This window comes from Brassica napus, chromosome C4, assembly GCF_020379485.1.
Source record: "Brassica napus cultivar Da-Ae chromosome C4, Da-Ae, whole genome shotgun sequence".
Lineage (NCBI taxonomy): Eukaryota > Viridiplantae > Streptophyta > Magnoliopsida > Brassicales > Brassicaceae > Brassica > Brassica napus.
Genome location: NC_063447.1, coordinates 59,876,851 through 59,899,495, shown reverse-complemented (window position 1 = coordinate 59,899,495; position 22,645 = coordinate 59,876,851). Strand labels below are relative to the sequence as shown.

Here is a 22,645-nt window from a genome sequence, read left to right as displayed (position 1 = left end):
AAGAAACAAATTATTAGAAATCTAAAATCTAAATCAGTATACGTCATATATTTTAAATACCACATTTTTTATTCATTCGCCCAAATGCCTGTTTGATTGGATGGTCTTCAGTTGCTGGTTTGAACTATCGGTACTCTCCTCGGATCTATCTTACCTATGGAACCGTCGATATCAGCAATTCATACGCCATTCCTCACAATGAATCTTCCGATCAGGTTCCTCTCAATTTCACTCCTAATTATGAGTTTTGCTTCTCTTCAAATGGGCCATGTTCGTATGCATGTCATTGTGACTGGTCACAAGTCTTTCTTTCTTTCATATCACTAAATTTAGAATTTATTTGACCTGCCACTTGCCAACAACATTTAATCGCAGGTTGCAAACGAATAAGACTATGATCAGAATGGATCTTGGTTATAATTAGTCCTCGCTTTGTAATAGCTGATAGAACAAACCTTTATTGATCAGCTGCAGGTATTCTACTGGTGCTGGTGTAATGGCGGTACCATAAAAACTTTCATCTCTTCAAACCTTTCACTTGGACAACTGATAAGAGACAAAGTGATGATGAATTGGAAGTCAACAAGAATGAAACTAAGTCCTCAAGTCTATCGTCAGAATCCTATCTCTATTTCCTCTTTTTATTTCAATTATTTAATTAGACAATTCATAGACTAGTCTGCTCCTAGATTATAGGATCCAAGCAAAACATGTTCTCTTCCATTATCTTTATGCTTCCTGTTTTGTTGGGAACTTACGTTCCATTTGATTCTATATAAGAAAAGCCAAAAAGAAAAAAAAAAGGCAGACTGGATTTGCCAAAAGAAACTAGCTTGTGTTGTGTTTATTAGTTTGTTCTTCACAAACTCTCTTAGCTTTGAGGAGGGGCTTTAATTGACATCAAAGTAAACTTGTGTTCTAAGGTATCAAAGGAGTGATTGGGTTCACTCCTAACAACAACTCGCTGCACAGTTTCAAGAGTTTCATGTTGATCTCCGTATGGTTGAGGCTGAGAGAGTTGGATGTGAGTATTCTAAATTCTGTATCGTAATTTATTAGTAAGTAATTTCATACATGTGTAGTCCTCGTCATCAGTTTCTGCATGCTTCATACAGTATCTAGATGTTGTCTCATTATTGATTTATAGGACCAGTTGCTTCTGATGTACCTACCAACTATCAAGCATAACAAGGACACAGTTGAGTCTAGCTGAGAAGCTAAACATAGCTGCTCAAATGCTGTAATAAGCTTTTAAACACACAAAACGGTTTGCTGAAAACGTGGAATGTTGCGTTTGGTTTGAATGTTTAGACATTCAGTCACTCGTTGTAGCTTTCACAAATTGCAATTTAGAAAGAGATAACATACTCATATTCATGAGTACAAAAGAAGTTCTTAAAGAGTTTTAGTTTGTGTCAATTTTTAAACAAGATACATAATACTGTAAGTACTAATGGTTTAGCAAGTCTCTCATAACATAACCTCATTGTCATCATGTGACTCGAGAAGTATTTCATCATCGGACTCGATTAAGATCCTAACAAAAACGTTTTTTGACAAGAATTTTTAGAAGGAAACACTAATCATATATACTAAGACAACATACAGTTATGAATTTGACTTTTTTTTTTTTTTTTTTTTGAATTTGACCTCTTTGTGATAAAGAAATACTTATATGCGGCAACTATATATGTTTACGCGATGCTTAAACGCCATATACATGGAGATTTGTATTCACCGTATTAGATTCGTCATATATCAAAGAAATAATGTAGTCTCTCAACATATGTAAGAAAAATATGTTGTTTATACAGCCGTATATAACAAATTTATATGTGTAGGCCGGTGTGTCAATATTGAAAGGCATGCATGCACTTGTAATGTAAGTGAGCAACTTGCATACATTGTTTACATTAGTCTAACTTATAATTCCATTTCCGACTTGCCCCACCAATCAGTCTTTAGCTATCGGTCTCTATAGCCTTACATAGAGGTAGCACCATTTTAACCAATATATATTAATATTCAATTTTTTTTATATAATAGTCGTGGCCTGCTGCTAAGCTACTACAATAGTAGGTCACATCGATCGCTCATATAAGATATTTAGTTTTTTTTTTTGCTTTATAAGATTTTTGATAAAACCTTATTTACGATAGTTTGTAATCAATCTCATGGTTTTATCTATTGGGACTCTTTTTCGATACAAGGTAACACGTTCATGGTTAGCTACAACTATATTTACGGCTTGACGTTTAGAGTATCCAAAACAATCCATCTCGGTTCGATTTTTCAACACGATCAGACTCATATTTATAACCAAAACAATTCTTAAATTGTACTTACTTTAAATATATCTTATATAATAAAGAAGACTTTAGTCTCTCCTTATGAAGCTACATCATCAATGAAGGAAGGACATTTTCTGCCACGTGGCGACTTCTTAAAAAAAAATTCGGCAAGTTCTGTTTTCTATCCGTGTGTTTATGGGCCCATTTTCTGTTTTCTTTTATATTCCTACGGGCCTTGCGAATATTTGAACAAGACCCATTAAGTTTTAGGGTTTCCTCATGAGTCTTCCACCTTTCGCTGCAGCAGCGGCGCGCCTCTTTGGATCTCCGTCAACGACACTGTAACGGCTGACGTTTGCATATTCATCTGTCGTATTAAATTAAGCATTTACGTCCGCCCCACTCCTATCACTTTCTTAGGCATTAAATGTCATCCTCACAGTCAAAGGTAAAAAACGTACTAATATAAATTTGGTCAAAAAATGCGATAGATCTCCTTACCCCAACGCATTCAGATAAGCTTTACTCTGCCAACGGCGAGCTTTATCAATGGCGAATTCGTACATTCTTCTTGCTGACTTGAAAGCTGAACTTCGTTACTGTGGATGTCAGGCCACTGAGGTTCTAGGAGGCAAGAAACTCAATAAAGGCTCTATGTGACTAAAAAAGGTAATGAAGGAGAACCACCTCTTTCTCTTACTGAAGCTTCATACAAAACTGACGACTCCAATTGTAAAACTATTCACTGTCTTCTCAGTGATAGCTCTGTTTTCAACGATCGGTCAATGCAAACCGCCTCAAAACTTACCAACACCTTCTCAGTTAAGGCTCTGTTTTCTCCATTTCTGGTTTTGACGTGGCACGGAGCAACAACAATTTCCGATTGTCTGACGCCCTTGACGCCCTGCCAATCGTCCAATGAAGAAACCACAAGGAGAAACAGCCTCTCTGAGGGCTGAAAGATTGCCTATCTAAGTATCTATGAACTATAGTTATCTCTTCTACATTTATTTATTTTTGAGAATCTTTTTGCGTATGGGTTTGACTGCTTAAGCTGAACAACTTTTATTAGTTTCAGCCTGGAACATGTTCCCCTTTTAGAGCTAACTTCATTCATGAGAAGTTAAAAACTAAACAAGATCTAAATTGTCTGCTAGATGATGAATGGACAATTAGTCACAGGGCGTGTTCATCTTTGGTGACAAGGTGTACAACAATCTTTCTCCAGTATTTCTGTCTATGATCTATGTTTATTTCTTCTATCAATTTTTTTTTTCAGTTTTGGCAATCATTGTTTGTAGGGTCTGATTAGAGAACTCAGCTTCAGCTTGGTAACTCAGGAAATTAAAGTTGTGTGTTGTCATTATACTACATCTTTGGAATTATGTTCATTGGCGTAATTTTCTCTTACTCGGTAAGATTTTAATTGCGCTTTAACCTTTTTCTTACCAATTTTCGAGATTGGTTAGAGTTATCTAAATTTTACTGCTTTTCTTTATCAGTACCTCTTCCTAGCTTTTTGCAAGTTGTGACTCTATTCTTCATTCCAGAATGAATGTACGGCTTCATTGCAGGCTCTCCGTGTAGATAATGTTGAAGTCTCTGAATAAGCCAACAACATCAAAGTATGACCTACTACCCAGTGTTGTACCCGAAGATCTTTATTAGTCTTCACAAGCCATTTTAGATGACTTCTCTCGAATGCCCCACCACTTGAGAAACGTCAAGTGATCCTCATGTTCATGTTTATTAGTCTCCATTTTATTTTTAATGACCTTAAGGTGGATATTTTGTAGCTATGAAAACGTTCATGTTCTTTTGGTTTGGTAACGGATTCGTCTAAAACCGATACCAACTGAGCAGATTCGCTTCTGTAACCACGACCAGCTTATGGCATTGGCAAATATCACAACAGCTACCTGGTTTTGTTCTAATCCTCTACATGTAACTCTTGCTTACGATTCTAACTGCTATATTTACACAACTATACTTTTAAAATTGTCAGACATCCAAGGTGAGCTCAGTGCAACCATATTTCCCTACGTCCTGCCAGTACGTATAAATATTGTGCAAAATGTTGTTAAAGACAATCTTCTTATTTTAATAAAATTTAGATATGGGTGCTTGCTTAATTTTAGTAGACCAACCATTTTCCTTCGTATAAGGTGCTTACGTATAAATATTCTGCAAAATGTTGTTAAAGACATTCTTCTCATTTTAGCAAGGTTTCGATAAGGGTGCTTATTTAATTTTATGCTTAATCAACATTTTCAAGAAAATGTTCCGTATAACTTTCGAACCATGACAATCAGCGGATTTGTTGTCATAGATATTACTAAAACTTCATACTCAATATGTATTTGTTCTTCAGTTTTTATAACTGAACAAACTTGCATTTGTTTTTTCAATCAATCACTCGGGCAAAACTTTAGACATCACAGTTGAAGTTCAGAAAATAATAAATTTTGCCTACTAAAAGTATATAGTATTTTTTCAAAATCTTCAATATATATATATATTCCCCTCGGTTTAAAATACTTTCTTAATACATTTCAAGATTAAAACTATACAATATAAAATAACTATAGTTTCTTCATAGTCAACTGACATCTTAGAGAATATCTTTTAGTACTTAACATCTAATTATTTTTGCCAAATGTTTATCTAAAATAGTCCGGCGGTCAGTAATACATCATTGGTAATTTAAAATGATTAGCATGAATAGCATGTTATTAATTTATAATTTTAATGGAACCATATATCTACATATAAGTTTTTTAAAAAATGTATTATCTTATCGGTTTGTGTTATATTTTGAACCGGTCCAACTTGAGATCGTAAAAATTATTAATTTATAGTGTTTGTTAATTTTTTGAATATTAATTTATAGAGTTTCCACTGTATACGAAACCACTACGCAGATTTAAGTTTGCTCAAAAAATATACATCCAAAAAATTAACAACAACAAACAACACAAATATAAAACCACAATTTAGCATTTCAGATTTATTCTCCTGATAAAAAAATATACAACTATCAGTGTCACAAGAGAAAATAAAACAAGAATTGGAAATTGGAATCTCCAACCATAACTTATTTGAAACAAACTAAACTTTACTTTCATTTTATATTTAACAATTAACATTTATTCAAAATTTCATTTTAAAGTTTATAAATTTTGGTTGCCTATTTAATTAAAATATACTTAATTAGAAAATCTTCTTTCATTATATAAGTAGAGGTCGGTTGATTTAAAATACTTTGGTTGATTTAAAATACTAATTGATTTATTTAGAGACATGAGAGGATAAATGTTTATACTTATAAAATATAATACTTTCTTCACAATGCACCACTTCAACACCTGAATAAAGAGAGAGCACCAAGCAGCACATTCTAAAATATTACAGAAATTTCTATATTTTCCGTTTTGTTAATATTTGATTAAATATATTTAAATAATATAAATAGTACATTTTAAATCTTACCAAATTTAAAATAGCGATATTTTAATATAACGAATGTTTATAATATAACACAAAATACAGAAAATTAAAAATTATTTACGCTATTCCTCTTTGACCTAAGCAACTTCAAAACAAAGTAATACACTACGGTCGCTAACAACTATCAAATGGATCGAAAAATTATCATTCTCTTTCAATATATTTTCATCTTCATATATTTGAAAATATTTTATTTACTAATACCATAAAATTTATTTCAAAATAAAATATACGAACCCGGTACATAGCGCCGGAAAACCACTAGTATATATGTATAGACAAATGAACCACACGTCAATGGTCCCGTGTTATAATTATCACATGAACTCCATCCAAATTACTAGTTCATGGTCTCGTTTTAAACCTAACGATCCAGAAAAAATATTTTTAAGCTATATATATATTAATTAGTAGTAAGTATTTAAACCTACAAACTAGACTATCGAGATATCAGATATCCCCCATATAGTTTCACGCATGTACAAAAGACAAACAAACGACCAGCAAATGGATAGATAGAGACGTATATAGACGTAAAAGTCATTGGGAATTTGTCTATGAATATAATACAAAAACTTGATAGTGGAAAACTAGTTTTGTTTTATATTATTTCATTGAAGAATATAGTAGCAGCAGCAGTGGTATTTATGCTTATATTTGACTATATATGACCATTACTTAAAAATTATATATTTACATAATGGACTTTTCAAGGGTTCAAGACTCAAATCATTATAGTATTTCTAACAGTTTCAAATCAAAGAGAATTCAGGTTCACACTTAAGCTAAATGCAATCAAGATGATGAGGTGATTCAATCAAGCTAACAAGGTTCTAACACAACTAACTAGCAACTTTCAATCAAATGGATAAAGAAGGAATCATGGACATAGGATTTTGATTTCAGATGATTAAGATTTAATCTAAAATGACAAAGTTTCAATCAACACATTCCCCTAAATCTAGATAGCAATTCTAAGCAAGTTCTTTTTCAAGACAAAAGCTCATTTACTCTCATTCATCAAACATCAAATTCCTTTGGTTTGTGTCAATCAAGCAATCATTAAAAATGGATCGTTCAACTTTCTAAACTCCCCTAACATCAAATTCTTTTGGTAGGGTAAGCTAAGAGCATGTTGAGTTGACTCAGACATTTCATCGAACACCTTCCGGACAATGAAATGTCTAGAGTTCTAATCTAAAATGGCCAACTCTAGATTAGCATTAAAATCACTCAATCAAGCAAGGAAATATATTAATCTACTCTAAAACATTCTAGATCATCACTTAATCATCCTAATCATCCTAGCCCATGAATCCAAAGATGACTACTCATTCATTATCATGGTAGACACTAAATCATTAGTTGATATAAGTTTAAACATGATTAATGATCAAAGCAATCAAGTAAACACAAAAGAATATGATCAAGATTAGATATTTCACCCAAAAGTGGCTTTTGATTAGATAGAAAAACAAGATAATTCCTAATTTTAGGTTTACAGAGTATTTATAGGACTCCTAAAAACCTAGTGGACCTCAAAAACAAGTCTGAGAAGGTCCAGCAAAACATATAAAATCGACCAAATATAAATCTTGCGCGCGGGTTCATGACCCCGCTTTGGTGGGTCGCTCCAGCTTCACAGCGGGTTCGCCACCTCGCTCCGGGACGTCGCTCTGGCTTCCTTCGCACTTCATGGATTTGACGCGCGATGTACCCACCTTGCTCCGTCTTGATCGCTCCAGTTCTCGAAAGTTGTCGACATGATGTTGGGCCCAGAGCGGGTACGCTACCTCGCTGCGAGAGGTCGTTGTGGTGCAGAGCGGGTGTCATACCTCGCTCCAGTGGGTCGCTCTACACTCCAATCGTCTAGAGCGGGTGCATCAGGTCGCTTCAGAACCTCGCTCCAATTCCCATTTCGCTAAGATGATCATTTTCTATTCCTTAAGAGCCCAAATGTCTTCAAATACCTCCAAAAACTCCAAATGATGCTCCAACACCTAATAAAGACTTATGTATGCAATATGAAACCTAAAGATGCCTAAATATTAATCTAAATGATTCAACATGTGCAAGAATGAATTACTAAAACAATGCAAATATGTAAGATATCAGTTTGTCACCAACTTAGGTTTAGATTCGATGCATTTACATGACATAATGGGTTACAATATATATGTTAGGGGTGTGTATTCAATTGAGAGTTTTAGGTGATTTGTGTCAAAATGACAAATCCACTGTTATTGAAACATGAATTTTAAAAACTCATTTAAAATCCAGTGTTATTGAACTTGACATTTTATAAAGTATTCTGAAATCCACTGTTATTGAAAATATTTTAAGTCGTGGAGTTTTAAAGTTTTCAAGTGATTTTATAGTGTTTGGGTGGAGTTTCTTAGTTAAAAAAATAAAACTCAAATCCCATGGTTTTAGGTGATATTCTAGAGTGGTTTAATAAAAATCATTTTATTTTCTGCAATTCCTTAAAATCATCTAAAACCTCATTAAAAGTTAAATCACCTCAAATTTTAGATTGAATACACCCCACCTTAATTATTAGCGGTACATTACTAATATGGATTATCCATGAACCAAAAAGATGCAGAGGGGAATAGTAGATAACACGTAATATATTTCATAGTTTATAGTGCAACTCTAAGAGCATCATTATCCCTGTCTCTTAGACAGGTTTCTTAGTGTATTTGGGATTTAAAAAAAAAGAAAAATTGTAATAACTATAGAAGACGTCTCTTAATTAAGCAATGGAAGAGACGTCTCTTCTCTTCCTCTCTTTGCCTTCCTCTCTTGTCCTTCCTCTCTGTCTATCTTTGGTCTTTGTAAACAACGGTAAACCGGTTTGCGAATCAGCCATCCAGGTTCAGTAAATCGACGAGGTCTGGTCTGACAAGAACCCTATCCTCCCTTCTGATCCTTACCGGAGGGCTTTGACGGGGTTTGTGCATAAACTATAGAACGTGATTTGTTCCTTTGACGGTGGCAGTGGGATAGAGAAAGTTCCATCACCAGAGCCATCAACGGTATCAGTGGGATAGAGAAAGTTCCTTTGACGGTGGCTCTAGTTTCTTCCTTTTTAATCGGGTATGTATGATCTGCGCGACGATTCTTTGTTCTTTGCTCTTTTGTTGGTGTAGTTTACGAGCAATTCTCTAGCCCAAGTTGAGTTATTTAGTGTATGCACGTAAGCTGTTCGACGATTTGGCTGTGGGAGTATATGTTGATTAAAGTTTTGTCACAGAGATTTATAGTGGATTTAGCTTAGAAAAATCTTACCCTGTGAGGGATAGGTTGAGGGAGTAAGAAGGGTTTAGTGAAAGGGGAAGAACTTTGTGAAGAAAGTAGAACTTGTTGCATACAACTAGTGAAACGCAAGTGTTACTAAGATTTAACAAGAGCTTACGTATGTTCAAAAAACAAACAAGAGCTTACTTATGATTTTTTTTTCCTTACTAATGTAAGCAGGAAGTTTGGTGGTGGTGGAGATACTCTAGTTGCAATGACAAAGAAGAAAACACCACAGATTCTCAAGACAGATACGACACTAAAACTTGTAAGATTCTCCTCCTTGAAGCAATCAAATTTTGGGATTGAAGAAGCAAAAGTTTTAATCTTTCTCGAAAACCCTGGTTGGATTAGCTTCTTTTTACTTTGCATTGATATCTCATGGCTCTGCGTTTGCTCGTTTTCCAGGCTGAGAAGTGGGTTGCCAACATGTCGATGCCTGCAGAGGATGATCCTATTGAGGCTCAACAAGAAGCTCGACCACCCAGGTGAAGCAATATTTATTCTTTTACATGTTGATTTTGCATTTCGTTTGCGAATACAAAGCTGAATAGAAGTATTGTTTAACATAAATTTGTAATTTTAATATGGGCTTGACAACCTAGGAAGCTTGAAGCAGCAATATGAGCTTACAGAGGCTACAAACAGAGTGTAGGTTGATTTATGAATTATTATTATGCCTCACATTCTTAGTACTTTTGATCAAATGGGTTTAAAAGTCTAAACCTTTGTTTTGCTCCTCTAGAGATCTCAAATTGAGTTAATATGAACTCTGTGGATATAATATATAGATAGGCTTATGCTTGTCTTAAAGATGGGTTTTCTCGAATTTATGCAGGTCATTTGGGGCCAAGGATGAGATATTCTGCTTGTTTCAAGGCTCACTTGACAACCTAGGAAGCTTGAAGTAGCAATATGGGCTTGCCAAGAATGCAAACGAGGTTCTCTTGGTCATCGACGCTTACAAGACTCTCCGTGACAGAGCTCCTTACCCGGCTAACCACGTTGTGTCACACCTAAGTGGCGATTTCGCTTTTGTGGTGTTTGATAAATCAACCTCCACTCTGTTTGTAGCCTCTGTAAGTTCTTTTTAACCCTTTTTTTATTGTGAGGTAGATTGAATTCTTTTTACATGTTGATTTTGCATTTCTTCTACATGTTGATTTTTCATTTCTTTTTTTTATTTCAAAATAAATTTGTAATTTTAATAAAAAAATTTTAAGAACTCTTAAATAAGAAACTTGCAATGGAGGACATAAATGATCGAGTCTCTTAATGTAGTCTCTTAACACATATTTATTACTTAAAAATATTAAAAAATAAATAAGAGACCCTAATTGGGTATGTGGGATAATGATGCTCTAAAGGCACAACAACTTTTAAACAAAATGCACAGATGATTATAGTTTGTTATGTATTCGAATGAACTTAAAGCGTCAATAAGAGATGAAAGTACTATTAAGACAAATGTTTTCTTGTCAATGATTTATTTCTATTACTTTTGTGAATGAATGTCTAGAAACGTTTGCTCGAAATGGTGAAAACACAAAGTACAGAAAAACTGCTCCACATTTTCTTTCAAGACACACGTTATCATGTGTAGCTATCAATCCATACAAATTGGGATTTTCAAATTTTTCATCACTTTGCATGGAGGATAGGATCAGATGTCCCATTCCAAATGATTTAAGAAGAGATAATGTTTCTTTTCTCAACAATGCTGATGAATGAACGTAGCTCAAAAAGTAGAATTTGAAAAGAGAATGAAAGAAAGAGATAAATTAAAAATCTAAGCTATATACTATAGTTGATGCATAAGGATGAATAAGAACGAATATGACGAACACTGCCTTGGTTCAAAGTATGTTGATAAAATGCATTTAGCTAGCGGTACATGAACCCACGTTTTAAGTAGTATATACATGATACTAATTAATTATAATAACTACAAAATAGTATATATGCACCAACGGGATCTTGTCAAAGGGTTGACTTACGTTGTGATAATGTATAAATTATGCGATGATATGTAAAATTTCTTCTTGTTTTGTTTTATATGGGAATAAATAGTTTATGTTCAAGCGTGAGATAGATCAAAGCCGCACAAAATGGTGCCATTCATAAAGGTCATCCTCCACATAAAATTGTGCGTGGATGCCTTTCTGTCTAAAATGCGATTCTTAAACTCAAATTTAAACGTATATGATTATAATATTTTTGACATGTATATGCGATTTTCTAGACAAAAGACATCATGGTTGTCTAATATATAGATGATGCTGATTAGGTGTGGACGAAACTATTTGTGGAGAGGTTTTATCAGAGTTTTGAATTTTAGAATTAGAATTCCCGAGTACAATAGATTGACATATATACTTATAATTTTTTTAAAAAAATATACGAAAAATCTATGATGCTGAGAATTAAATTTTGAGAAATATGATTTTTTTGTTCAATTAATTCACATTATATTTTGAATCTATCATTCTGATGTTCAATTCATTTTCAGCTACTTGTATACGTTTTGTTTTTTCATGTCATGTATTTGGATGTTTTTCGTCCATATCAAGAATCTTAAACTATTATTTCAAGGAAATTACAGAATAAACAGAAAAGAAGATGTATTGGCTTTCTGCATGAAATGAACCCAATCTGGTCTATTACAAGAGTACATCAGTACAGGACAGGACAGTAGTGGAGGACGAGACATATCGAGAAAGTCTCTTTTTCTTCCATTCTTTTCATTTTTAGATATCTTTTTTGTTGGACGAGTCTTTTCTAAAGCATCAGAACAAAATATAATTTGTTGTTTATGTGTTTATATGAAATACTTAAAAAAATTAAAATATAACATCTTTATGTAAAACATATTTACAAACACATACAAGCTAAACGAAAATATCATTTCTTTTATGTTGAGTGATCTATCATCTGTTCTGGGTTAATATGTAGAGTCCAAATGGTGACTAAAAGAATGAATAGGAGCAGTCAATTTCTCTTATTTTTTAAATTTAATATATTTTATAAGAAATATATTTTCTCCAATGTTTCTTGTCATTCCTTTTAATTTAAAAAATCATGGAGTAAAACGATTTCTTATCAAATTCGGGATATAACAATAAGGAACCAGTATTCCTATTATGTTGTTCTTTTTTCACTCTTTTCATTTTTATTCATTTTACTGTCACTAGTGTGGTTTTGATTATTAGTTATAGCTTAATTCTACTAAATTTATTTTGCATGGTTAGATTCATTTCATATGCATTGTTCTCAAATTTTTTTTTATAAATTTTGTTACGAGCCTGATGTGACTATTACAAATGAAAAGGCCAGAGAATCACAACCAAATAATGGGGTTTGATGTGATAAAAGGAAGAAGAAGTTCTCTAATTGGAAAGAACAATTACTTTTGCGCCAACGGTTGGAAAAGTTTTAAATAATTTATCTCTTAAAAAAAGTATATAAAATCAATAAGCTTTGAAAATTATTTAAATTGAAGATACAAATAAAATAAAATTGTAGTTAGAAAGCGGCGCCTTTCAAAATGGGTGGATAGCCAAGTGTGTGCTTTTCTGTTTTATTATTACGCACAAACCACACGATAGCCATTTTCTTTATTAGCTCTATTTCAATCCCTATCGATTATTTCTAAAACCTTCTTCAAATTGCATGAGTGTGTAATTTACTAATTGTGTATTAGGCTTGCCTTTAAAAAATTTCCCATTTGCTTATTTATATGTATCCTCTCACACCACATGTCCACAGCCATATCTTACAAGTTTATTGACTCACTAATTATATAACTCCTAAATTATATGATAGTGCGATCGTGGTTGATTGGTTCTCTTGTAATATGCTTGATATGATCGGGTTGATTGATTGGTTCTGTCAGGTTTATGATCTAACACAATCATAATAACTTGTATTGGCCCATAAGGTATCGACTCATCAACGTATCCCGACATCCATTATATTCATATTAAACTTCAGTTATCTTGACTTCAAGATTGCCTTGACTTAAAATTAGATTAGTTTTAAAATGGTTATGAGTCTTGATTTGTACTTTCATACTTGGATCTATATTATTTGATGTTATGCATATAATATGTATGAAACTATGAGAATTTTTGTTGTTAATATCAACTCGACTTTGGACTTTTGAAACACAATATATTTGGATTGCAGACCAAACAAATTAAACTATACGAAATCCGTATATAGGACTAAACCGTCAGAGAGATATGGATCAAAGCTTCTCATATGTCTGGCGCTGTCAAAATGGTTTGCATGTATCCACTTGTTTTTTTTTTTTTTTGAAACACATCCACTTGTTATCTTTAAATTAATTAAATCATACATTAACCACTATTTAACTTGAATTCACATATGTGGTAGAGCACATCTTGATTTAGTTATTGAACTCCAATACCAAAATACAGTTCACGTATAGAAAATAAAAGGTAAACTCGAACTGTCAACCTGTCATAGTGTCATACACATGGTAGATCTCAGAGGTTCTCCTTAATCTAGAGATCAAGAAAATGATATCATACACCATTTTTCTATCATCGTACAACTAAATAACACTTCATTTTATCAGGAACTAAATTATCTATAATTTCGTATATAGTTCAAAAAATTCTTTGTGTTCCAAAGGACGAAGGAGTAAACAAAAGTTAGTAATATATGAAGCCTGATTGATTAGGGATTTTAATAATCCTGATTGATTATGGTTATTTAATATATTCCCAATTGATTATGAATATCCAGGTCAACTTTATCGAGTAGTTAATTTTTTTGAAACATATATTTCTAAATCATTCGAAATGTTAAGAAAGTAGTTAAAATTTAATAATTATTAATTCGTAAAGTACATATTATTTTATTTTATTTTTGCTAAAACTTACTTTATAGATTGTTGCTATATTTGTTTACTATCACTTTCTACGTTCAGTATCCGTTTGTTTTGCATTAACTATATTTATTCATTGTCTAGATCGATAACACTATTTCAACGCTTATGATGTAGATCTTGATGATGTATTTGTGATGTTCTCATTCGTTCGATCACAACAAGAATATTAATTAGTTTTTTTTCTGGAAAATTAAGATATTACAAAAAAAATTATGGGTTACACTTACACATAAAATGAGTTTACCACTAAACACATTACATATGCAAAAAGATCTGTTAGAAAGATATACAACAATATTAAGTTACAAAAAAAAAGATATTAAGGGTGTTTTTAAAAAAGTGAAGATATTTAATTATCAGGAGGGGAAGAAGAAGTTGAGATACTTCAACAAATATTATCGAGGACGATACGTCAAATTAGCTGTGGGGGCGTCAATGATCGTCAAAGAACGTTCCGACTTCCGAGTGAAACACTTGTGTGTTATGCATGTGCGATAATTAGTCACAAGTTCACAACACAACCGGACTCACGTAATAGAAACTACCTGTCCGATAAAAATGATCAAACGAAGGAAGCCAAATCCAACGATCAGGAGAAGCATCATGTTTCATGCTTTCTTTTCCTGCATCGCACGGGATCACCGCAAGTGGCAGTTTGTAATAATAATAAAATCTCAGGGCGCCGACACAAACTGAAAATGACGGTTAACGAGAATCGTCGTATAATAATTGTAGAAACCGACACTTTATACCAAAGTTAGTTCAAACATAAGCTACGATTAGTATTTTTTAATTTATTATTATAGTTTAACCAATAAAATATAGACATATATGAAGTGTTGCGACAGTTGCCAACGCAGTTGGAACTAGACTGTATCAGTTTAATATGACGCCGACGATTATCGGGATTTTAGGAATGACAACCCATTAACAGGGCTATTTATCGTGTTTTAATTAAGCACACTTGCTAATTATCTCACTTTTCTCTAATCGATATTAGTTTATTATTTGTGAGTTGATTGATCTTTAATAGTCTTTATAATTTCATATAAGACAAATGGTACATGAGGATGAGGTGCATTACAAGTCTTCTTAGTTCTCATACCCCATGCAAATCTCTTGGAATCCGAAGGACGTGGGCCAAGAAGTTTTAATCTTGATACATATAAAATCTTTTGGATTTGAGAATCTTAGCTCTCGTATGGTCAAAGATTTATTCAATTTCCATCGTTGTATTGTCTTATTCTTACCTCAAATACAGAAAACCAAAACTGGCTACGTAGTGATATGAATATCATATGTCGCTATATGATATCTTTTGTTATTAATGATAAAAAAAAATACGTTAGTATAGTTGCTCTGATAAGCATCACTTATTTTCACCGCAGTTTTTTAAATTCTGATGAATCTATTACTTAGTGTTCATAAGCCATATCCTTGTTTAAGTTTATAGAATTCATCATTATTTTCACTCCACTGGTAAATAATTAAATGTTACATATTAGAAAATATTATGTAAAGTTCATCCAAGTACACACAACGTAGCATAATAAGCAAAACACAAATAGTTATTTTATTGGATTTTCAGAATCGCATATGACAAAACTTAAGTAAAATAGCTGCTTATATCTTTTCTTCGTATAAAAGTTTTATTTTCCACCACGAGCGTGTCATAACTTGCTTGTCTTTTACAATGAATACACAAAACAATCGTCAGTGACTCGTCCGGAACATACTGACCCGACCATACACTTGGTTTGCTATTAGTCTCACACACTGAACTGTGCATGTATGCCATGCAAACTTTCGAAATTGCGCGACTGCACTCCACGTTGATTCACTAGTCTCGAGAGTCGAGAATATGCAATAAACTTGTTGATTCGACGACATTGTGTGAACCCCAATGCAAACCTGAAACCTCTTTCTTCGGATATTCTCTTCGATACATGAAGCAATGCATTAACCGAAGTAATAATACCAACTCGCTGTGGCAAATTGACCATAGTCTATACACTAGTACATTGCTTATATAGATTTATTTCTTTTTAATGCAAAAAATTCCGTACCAAAGCCTATAAGTTCTTTTGGACCAAATACAAAAACCGACTGATAAATCTTTTGCATGTAGATGTTGACACTCAAACCTTACACCTCCACCCTTAAGATAGGTCACAGAAGTATTTACCAGTAAAGTTAGCAGTCCCGGGTACTTATTTAAATTTACAGAGATCTCTTTCAAATATTGTTTTAAACCTAACTAAACCAGTTTTCAAGCATGGCTCATAAAGTCATAATGTTCAGTAGAAAGAAGACATATTTCTCTTATTTTTCTACAATTTTTTCTTGTCACAAACAAATCACTTTTATATAATTTTATCATCCTTTCTATCTATTTCATTAAAAGGTAATTTTATATTGTATAAATATCAATATAACATTTATAATGAATATCTAATTTAAATCAAATACATTTAAATTGATATCATTACATAAAATTTATATTCAGATATATGTTGGTAAAAAGGAATGATATATTGAAATCATTTATTACTATATGTGAAAGTAGAAAATTATATATTTAATGCAGAAAATATCAATAAATCTGATCTCACTGACTTGTCGTTAAAATGTGGCTTGGAATCATTGGTTGAAACCAGTGGTGATCATTACAAATTGAAGAATATTGAATGATGGTCTATGATCTTATCTGATTAATTTGTTGTAAAATTCTTAAATGTTTTAGACTATTAGCCCAAAACACAAGGGGAATGTATACTCACTGTATACTTACCACACATTTTTGTTACATGTGTTCCACACCCATTTTTACACAAACAAAACAATTAAAAACATCAAAATTTTCAGACATATTAAGTAATAAGGAAACCACTTTTAGTAAACACTTTTCCTAAGTAGAGACACAAGTTGAAGATAGGCTCTATTTTAATAATCAACCACATCATCACATCGGATTCATGAACCTCTTCTCCATCCTCCAACTATATATACCTCTTCTCACCCATCCTCTTCTGTCATCGCACTCTCATATCCATCACACACCATACAAGCAAGTGAGAGTTTTAAAGACAGAACACGAAAGAGCCGACAAAAAAATGCCTTCTCTCGAGAACTCTGTAACTGTAATCTCAACAAACAAAGTCTTCCCTGACAAAAAGTCAACGCTCGCTGAACTCAAACTCTCCGTCTCCGATCTCCCCATGCTCTCTTGCCACTACATCCAGAAAGGTTGTCTCTTTACTCGTCCCCACCTTACTCCACAGGAGCTTCTCTCTCACCTCGAACACTCTCTCTCTCTAACCCTCTCTCACTTCCCTCCACTCGCCGGCCGTCTCTCCACCTCCGAAGACGGCCACGTCTTCCTCTCCTGCAATGACGCCGGCGCGGACATAGTTTTCGCCGAGGCGAAATCCGTCCGCGTCAGCGACGTTATAACCGGAGTTGATGTTCCCGGCGTGGTGAAGGAGTTTTTCTCCTACGACAGGGCGGTGAGTTACGAGGGACATAACAGACCAATCCTCGCCGTTCAAGTGACGGAACTAAACGACGGCGTTTTCATCGGATGCTCCGTTAACCACGCCGTGGTCGACGGAACGTCGTTGTGGAATTTCGTTAACACGTTCGCGGAGGTGTCTAGAGGAGCTGAGAATGCGACACGTCAGCCAGATTTTACGCGGGAGAATGTGCTAATCTCACCGGCCGTGCTCAAAGTGCCTCGAGGTGGGCCCAAGGTGACGTTCGACGAGAACGCTCCGTTACGGGAACGGATTTTCAGTTTCGCCAGGGAACAGATCCTCGAGCTGAAAGCGATGGTGAACGGCGAGAGAAACGGCGTTGAAGTGTTGGGGAAGCTGAGCAACGATAAACTTAACGGTAAACTAACGGAAATGATGGAGAGTTTGTTAGATAGAAACGACGCCGTTTCGAAAACAGAGAGCAAGTTGGAGATCTCGTCGTTTCAGTCTCTATGCGCTTTGCTCTGGCGCGCGATCACTCGAGCGAGGAACCTTCCGAGCACTAAAACGACGACGTTTCGCATGGCCGTCAACGTCCGCCACCGTCTGAGCCCGAAACTGAATCCGGAGTACTTCGGAAACGCGATCCAGAGCGTTCCGACGTTCGCCACGGCGGGGGAAGTCTTATCTCGGGATATCCGGTGGACCGCCGATCAGCTCAACCAGAGCGTGGCGGCTCACGGAGACGAGAGAATCCGAGAAGTCGTGGCGGAATGGGAGGAGAATCCGAGGTGCTTTCCTTTAGGGAATGCCGACGGAGCTTCGGTGACGATGGGGAGCTCGCCGAGGTTTCCGATGTACGAGAATGATTTCGGGTGGGGGAAGCCGGTGGCGGTTAGAAGCGGACGGGCGAATAAGTTCGACGGGAAGATCTCGGCGTTTCCGGGGAGAGATGGGAACGGGAGCGTTGACTTGGAGGTGATCTTGGCGCCGGAGACGATGGCTGGGATAGAATGCGACGGCGAGTTTATGCGGTATGTGTCAAAAGTTTGATGAAGTAACGTAACGGTTTACTTTCATTCTCAATAACTTAACGATGTAATATTTAAACGCAACTGTAATTTGACTCAATAAAAATGTTATACATATGTTTACATTACACTTTTGGCGCTAAAGATTTTTGATTTCATTTTTTTTATTCTGACCAAAACTGGATCTTATATACATCTTTAAAAATCTCAGATATCTACTCTGCACTCACCCATACCTTTGTCATGATTTTTAATACTCTCTTAGCTACGGAAGACGTTTGTGCACTACATGAACCAATGAACTTGTTACACTCTGCTTAGATTCTAGTGTGTGTTAACTTACCAACCCAAAACGAATAGTTCTCCTCACCTATGCTAACCTTAACGAGGAGATGTTTAATCATATGAATCAATTTGAATTAGTTCATCAAAGAGTTTGTTGGGTAAAAAGTGAACATGAAAGCAGCACTCCACACCATCATCATCCCCAGCTTCAAAACAACTCTTAATCTCTAAATCTACATAGCATTGTGGAAAAGCTAAAGTGAACATCAAAATTCTGTAAACAGAGATAACAAGAACATTAAGTTACAAAAAAAAAAAAAGAGAGAGAGAGATAACAAGAACATGATCCAAGAAATCACTATTTTGATTCATTAAAGAAATGGTTTAACAATCATTAAATATATTACGAGAATTACTAAAAACAAACGATTTTACAATAAAAATTCTACATTTTAATGATATTCACGTCTAAAAATTCTATCTGCATCATAGTACATTATATTTCGCCAACCATCTTATAAAAATTTACGTCTAACCATGATAAAAATCTAATGTAAGTTTTTAAAAGAAACTAGTATTTGCAACTTCATATAAAAAGGGTAAAGTATCAAATATGTATTGAAATGTAGATTCTATTGTCGATACACAAAAGGGAGAAAGATTCCACCAAAGCAAGTATTTTGGGAATGAGATCACCAAAAAACTGCAGAAGAAGAGTTTCCTTTCTCTCCTCTGCCCCCACATCATATGAACGACCCACCCAACACGCAATTCAAGAAAGATGGGCTTATCCAACCACTCAAATGAAAAGGGTATATCAGTCAATTACCGTACATACATAACATAATAAAACACACTGTTCTTTCTTCAACGTCAACTCGATCGCGTGTGAAGCTTTGATTCTCCGTCGTCGGGAGTTTCTTCCAACCTACATAAGATCCGTTTTGACTCCGCCCTCCGTCGTCGGAAGTTTTGTTTGGGGACGGTTCCAATTTGAATCGGAGGTAATCTAGATCTCGTAGCGATTCCGATAGGTAGGGATCATGTCGGACGCTTTGATAAATGGACTGGCTGGAGCTGGTGGCGGGATCATCGCTCAGCTCCTCACTTATCCTCTCCAAACTGTAACGATTCTGTTTTTTTTTTTTTTTTTTTTTTGCTTTCACGGCTAATTTCTCCGTGATCTTCCTTGTTGATGATAATCTTCGTTTGTGTTTGTTGAAATTTAGGTAAATACGCGGCAACAGACGGAGCGTGATATCAAGAGGGAGAAGAGGAAGCTTGGAACCATCGAACACATGTGCCAGGTTACTCTCAGGATCAAAGGATTTGGCTGGTTTTAGAGAGAGTTTTTTTTTAGCTCTGATTTTTTTTTGTATTGAAAGGTTGTGAAACAAGAAGGATGGGAGCGTTTATATGGTGGATTGGCTCCGTCTCTCGCTGGAACCGCGGCGTCACAGGTTATACATTCTCTCTCTCACTTTTTGTATCTGCAGAATCTCTATTTTGTTTGACATTTTGTGGATTGATGTTTGAAAGTTTTCTAAGTTAGTTGCTTCACTAGGGTGTGTACTATTACTTCTACCAAGTGTTTCGGAATCAAGCTGAAGCTGCAGCTCTGCAACAAAGTAAAATAGGGTTGGGTGACGGATCCGTTGGGATGTTCGCTTCACTCCTTGTGGCTGCTTTAGCCGGGTAAAGCATCAATCTTTTTATGTAGTTTTCGTCGTAAATGATTAGATTTTGGTCTGTTACAATGCGGAGTGTCTTTAGTTAGTGAAGCTATACATAAGTGTTTTGAATGGTTGATTTCGATGCTAAGTAACACTTAGGTGGTTTAGTTCTTTCTCAAAGTTTTCACATTGACTCTCTGGAGTGTAGGCTATGAGTGAATGCTCTCCGTGGTCACATTACTGATGCTATCATCTCATGCTCTTATATAGTGTTGCATGTTTATTGGAGCTACTTGGTGGATGGTGTATTCTTTTACTGGCAGGTCCTATAGTCATAGTTGTTTTGATGTTTGATTCTAAACTTTGGCTGCCAAAGATAATTAAGCATCCATACTTCAATGATGTTAAATCTCTTTTTTTATTTTGACTCTACTGTCTCATTTGAAGTACGAAGCTATTTCTCTATGCAGAGCAGTTAACGTTCTGATGACGAATCCAATTTGGGTGATTGTTACACGCATGCAGGTATAAGTGGCTTCATTTACAGCACAGTAAAGTTCTTCTTATGGTGTTTAATCTATTTCCTATGTATTTTCATACAGATGTCTTATTCTTCAAAGTATTCTTTTTGCATTTAGTGTTTTTTGGTCCTCTTTCTAATCCCCCTGATTCTTATTGAATACTTGTATATAATGCAGACCCACAGAAAAATGCCAAAAGATCAAAAGACAGTCTCTGAGTCACCTCCTTCTGAAATTGAAGTTCTGGTTCCAGTTGAGCCGCGTCCATATGGAACCTTTAACACGGTATGAGGCAGCTTCGTATTTTTACAAAGCAGAAAGAGTTGGCTCGACCTGATTGAAATATGAAACTGAAACCCTTTCATATTCTATAATCCTCTGAATACAACTTCTGTGATACATATTGAACAATGTTTCAGATTCGAGACGTTTACGATGAATCTGGAGTGACTGGCTTCTGGAAAGGTGTAATTCCGACATTGATCATGGTATGTGAACTTAGCTTCTGAAGCTACTCTGATATTGTTTGTGTGGGTGCATTTTCTGACTGTTTTTGAAAAACTTACAGGTAAGTAATCCATCAATGCAATTTATGTTGTACGAGACAATGCTAGCAAAGCTGAAGAAGAAACGTGCCTTGAAGAGTAGCAACAGCGTTACCGCTTGGGAGGTTCGGACTCTAATTATTTTGCATTCTTTTTCTTTTGATAAGATGCTTCTGCCTCCTTGTTTATACTTTGTTCCCCAATCCCCATAGACATTTCTTCTTGGAGCTGTGGCTAAACTTGGAGCTACAGTCACAACTTATCCTCTCCTTGTTGTAAAGTCACGACTTCAAGCCAAACAGGTCACAACAGGAGACAAAAGACATCAGTACAAAGGTTTTTGTTTCCTCTTGTTGTTATGAGATCATTAGTAAAGGCCACAAAACTCATTTCCTAATTCTATGGATGGTTGAATTACAGGAACACTGGATGCGATTCTGAAGATGATTCGATATGAAGGGCTTTACGGGTTCTACAAAGGGATGAGCACAAAGATAGTTCAGAGCGTTTTAGCTGCTGCGGTTCTGTTCATGATCAAGGAAGAGCTTGTGAAGGGAGCTAAGCTGTTGCTCTCAAACGGGACTTCTAGCAAAGTCAAGTCCAAGCCTTCTTGAAATCTTCTTCAATCAAGCTAGGATTTTAGGAATAAGATTGAAATAAATTAATAGATTTTAAATTAAAATTCCAATAATTTCTTGATTAGTTATCACACAATCAGGAATGTTGTTCATTTCCTGATAATTGCAAATTGATTATTTGTAATTCCTGCAAGAATATTGGTTTGTATGATATTTATTTGGTGTTGTTCCAAAAAAAATATATATTTATTTGGTGTTTTTCCTATCATTTTTATTTTCTTTTTGGCCTCTTATCTGAGTTATCTCTCTACAAGATAATTAAAAGTTAACCATCAATATATTTGGAATCCAATCTAATTATATAAAGAAACAAACCTTCAACATTTAAGTTTAAAGACTTAAAAGTAGTCAAATATATATGATTGAAAATATTATTTAGATTTTTTAACAAAGAGGGTTTGATTAGTTGCCAAAAACGTTTAAATTGTTTAATTGACATACCAAAAAGAACAATATTAAGTAATTA

At 34.7% G+C, this 22,645-nt stretch overlaps 2 protein-coding genes and 1 long non-coding RNA gene across 6 annotated transcripts; all 3 read left to right on the top strand.

Moving 5' to 3' along the window:
* Positions 1 to 220: 220 nt before the first annotated feature.
* Positions 221 to 4,423, top strand: LOC106391571. Of its 4 annotated transcripts, XR_001278556.3 has the most exons (7): positions 221 to 1,024; positions 1,148 to 2,739; positions 2,807 to 2,960; positions 3,049 to 3,266; positions 3,364 to 3,705; positions 3,794 to 4,213; positions 4,297 to 4,423. It is a non-coding gene; the product is annotated as an uncharacterized LOC106391571 (long non-coding RNA). The 4 variants fall into 4 exon arrangements; XR_001278555.3 differs by having other exon boundaries at positions 3,049 to 3,705; positions 3,866 to 4,213; XR_001278554.3 differs by having other exon boundaries at positions 3,049 to 3,705; positions 3,842 to 4,213.
* Positions 4,424 to 17,022: 12,599 nt separating this feature from the next.
* On the top strand, positions 17,023 to 18,645 carry LOC106391568 (protein ENHANCED PSEUDOMONAS SUSCEPTIBILITY 1-like). Its single transcript, XM_048755166.1, has one exon. It carries the CDS (start codon positions 17,127 to 17,129, stop codon positions 18,537 to 18,539), a length of 1,413 nt encoding a protein of 470 aa, XP_048611123.1. The 5' UTR covers positions 17,023 to 17,126; the 3' UTR covers positions 18,540 to 18,645.
* A 1,010-nt stretch (positions 18,646 to 19,655) lies between these two features.
* LOC106391569 (peroxisomal nicotinamide adenine dinucleotide carrier) lies at positions 19,656 to 22,387 on the top strand. The gene is made up of 10 exons (XM_048755167.1): positions 19,656 to 19,926; positions 20,032 to 20,109; positions 20,188 to 20,262; positions 20,367 to 20,497; positions 20,946 to 21,000; positions 21,174 to 21,281; positions 21,416 to 21,484; positions 21,565 to 21,666; positions 21,754 to 21,877; positions 21,962 to 22,387. Exons 1-10 carry the CDS (start codon positions 19,846 to 19,848, stop codon positions 22,153 to 22,155), a joined length of 1,017 nt encoding a protein of 338 aa, XP_048611124.1. The 5' UTR covers positions 19,656 to 19,845; the 3' UTR covers positions 22,156 to 22,387.
* Positions 22,388 to 22,645: the final 258 nt, after the last annotated feature.

What these genes read in the sequence shown, in the direction of transcription:
- LOC106391568 (XM_048755166.1), top strand. Translation starts at nt 17,127, where the DNA reads ATGCCTTCTCTCGAGAACTCTGTAACTGTAATCTCAACAAACAAAGTC.
- LOC106391569 (XM_048755167.1), top strand. Translation starts at nt 19,846, where the DNA reads ATGTCGGACGCTTTGATAAATGGACTGGCTGGAGCTGGTGGCGGGATC. An exon ending in CTGGAACCGCGGCGTCACAG is followed by an intron (nt 20,263 to 20,366) that starts GTTATACATTCT and finishes TTGCTTCACTAG; the next exon opens with GGTGTGTACTATTACTTCTA. An exon ending in CATATGGAACCTTTAACACG is followed by an intron (nt 21,282 to 21,415) that starts GTATGAGGCAGC and finishes ACAATGTTTCAG; the next exon opens with ATTCGAGACGTTTACGATGA.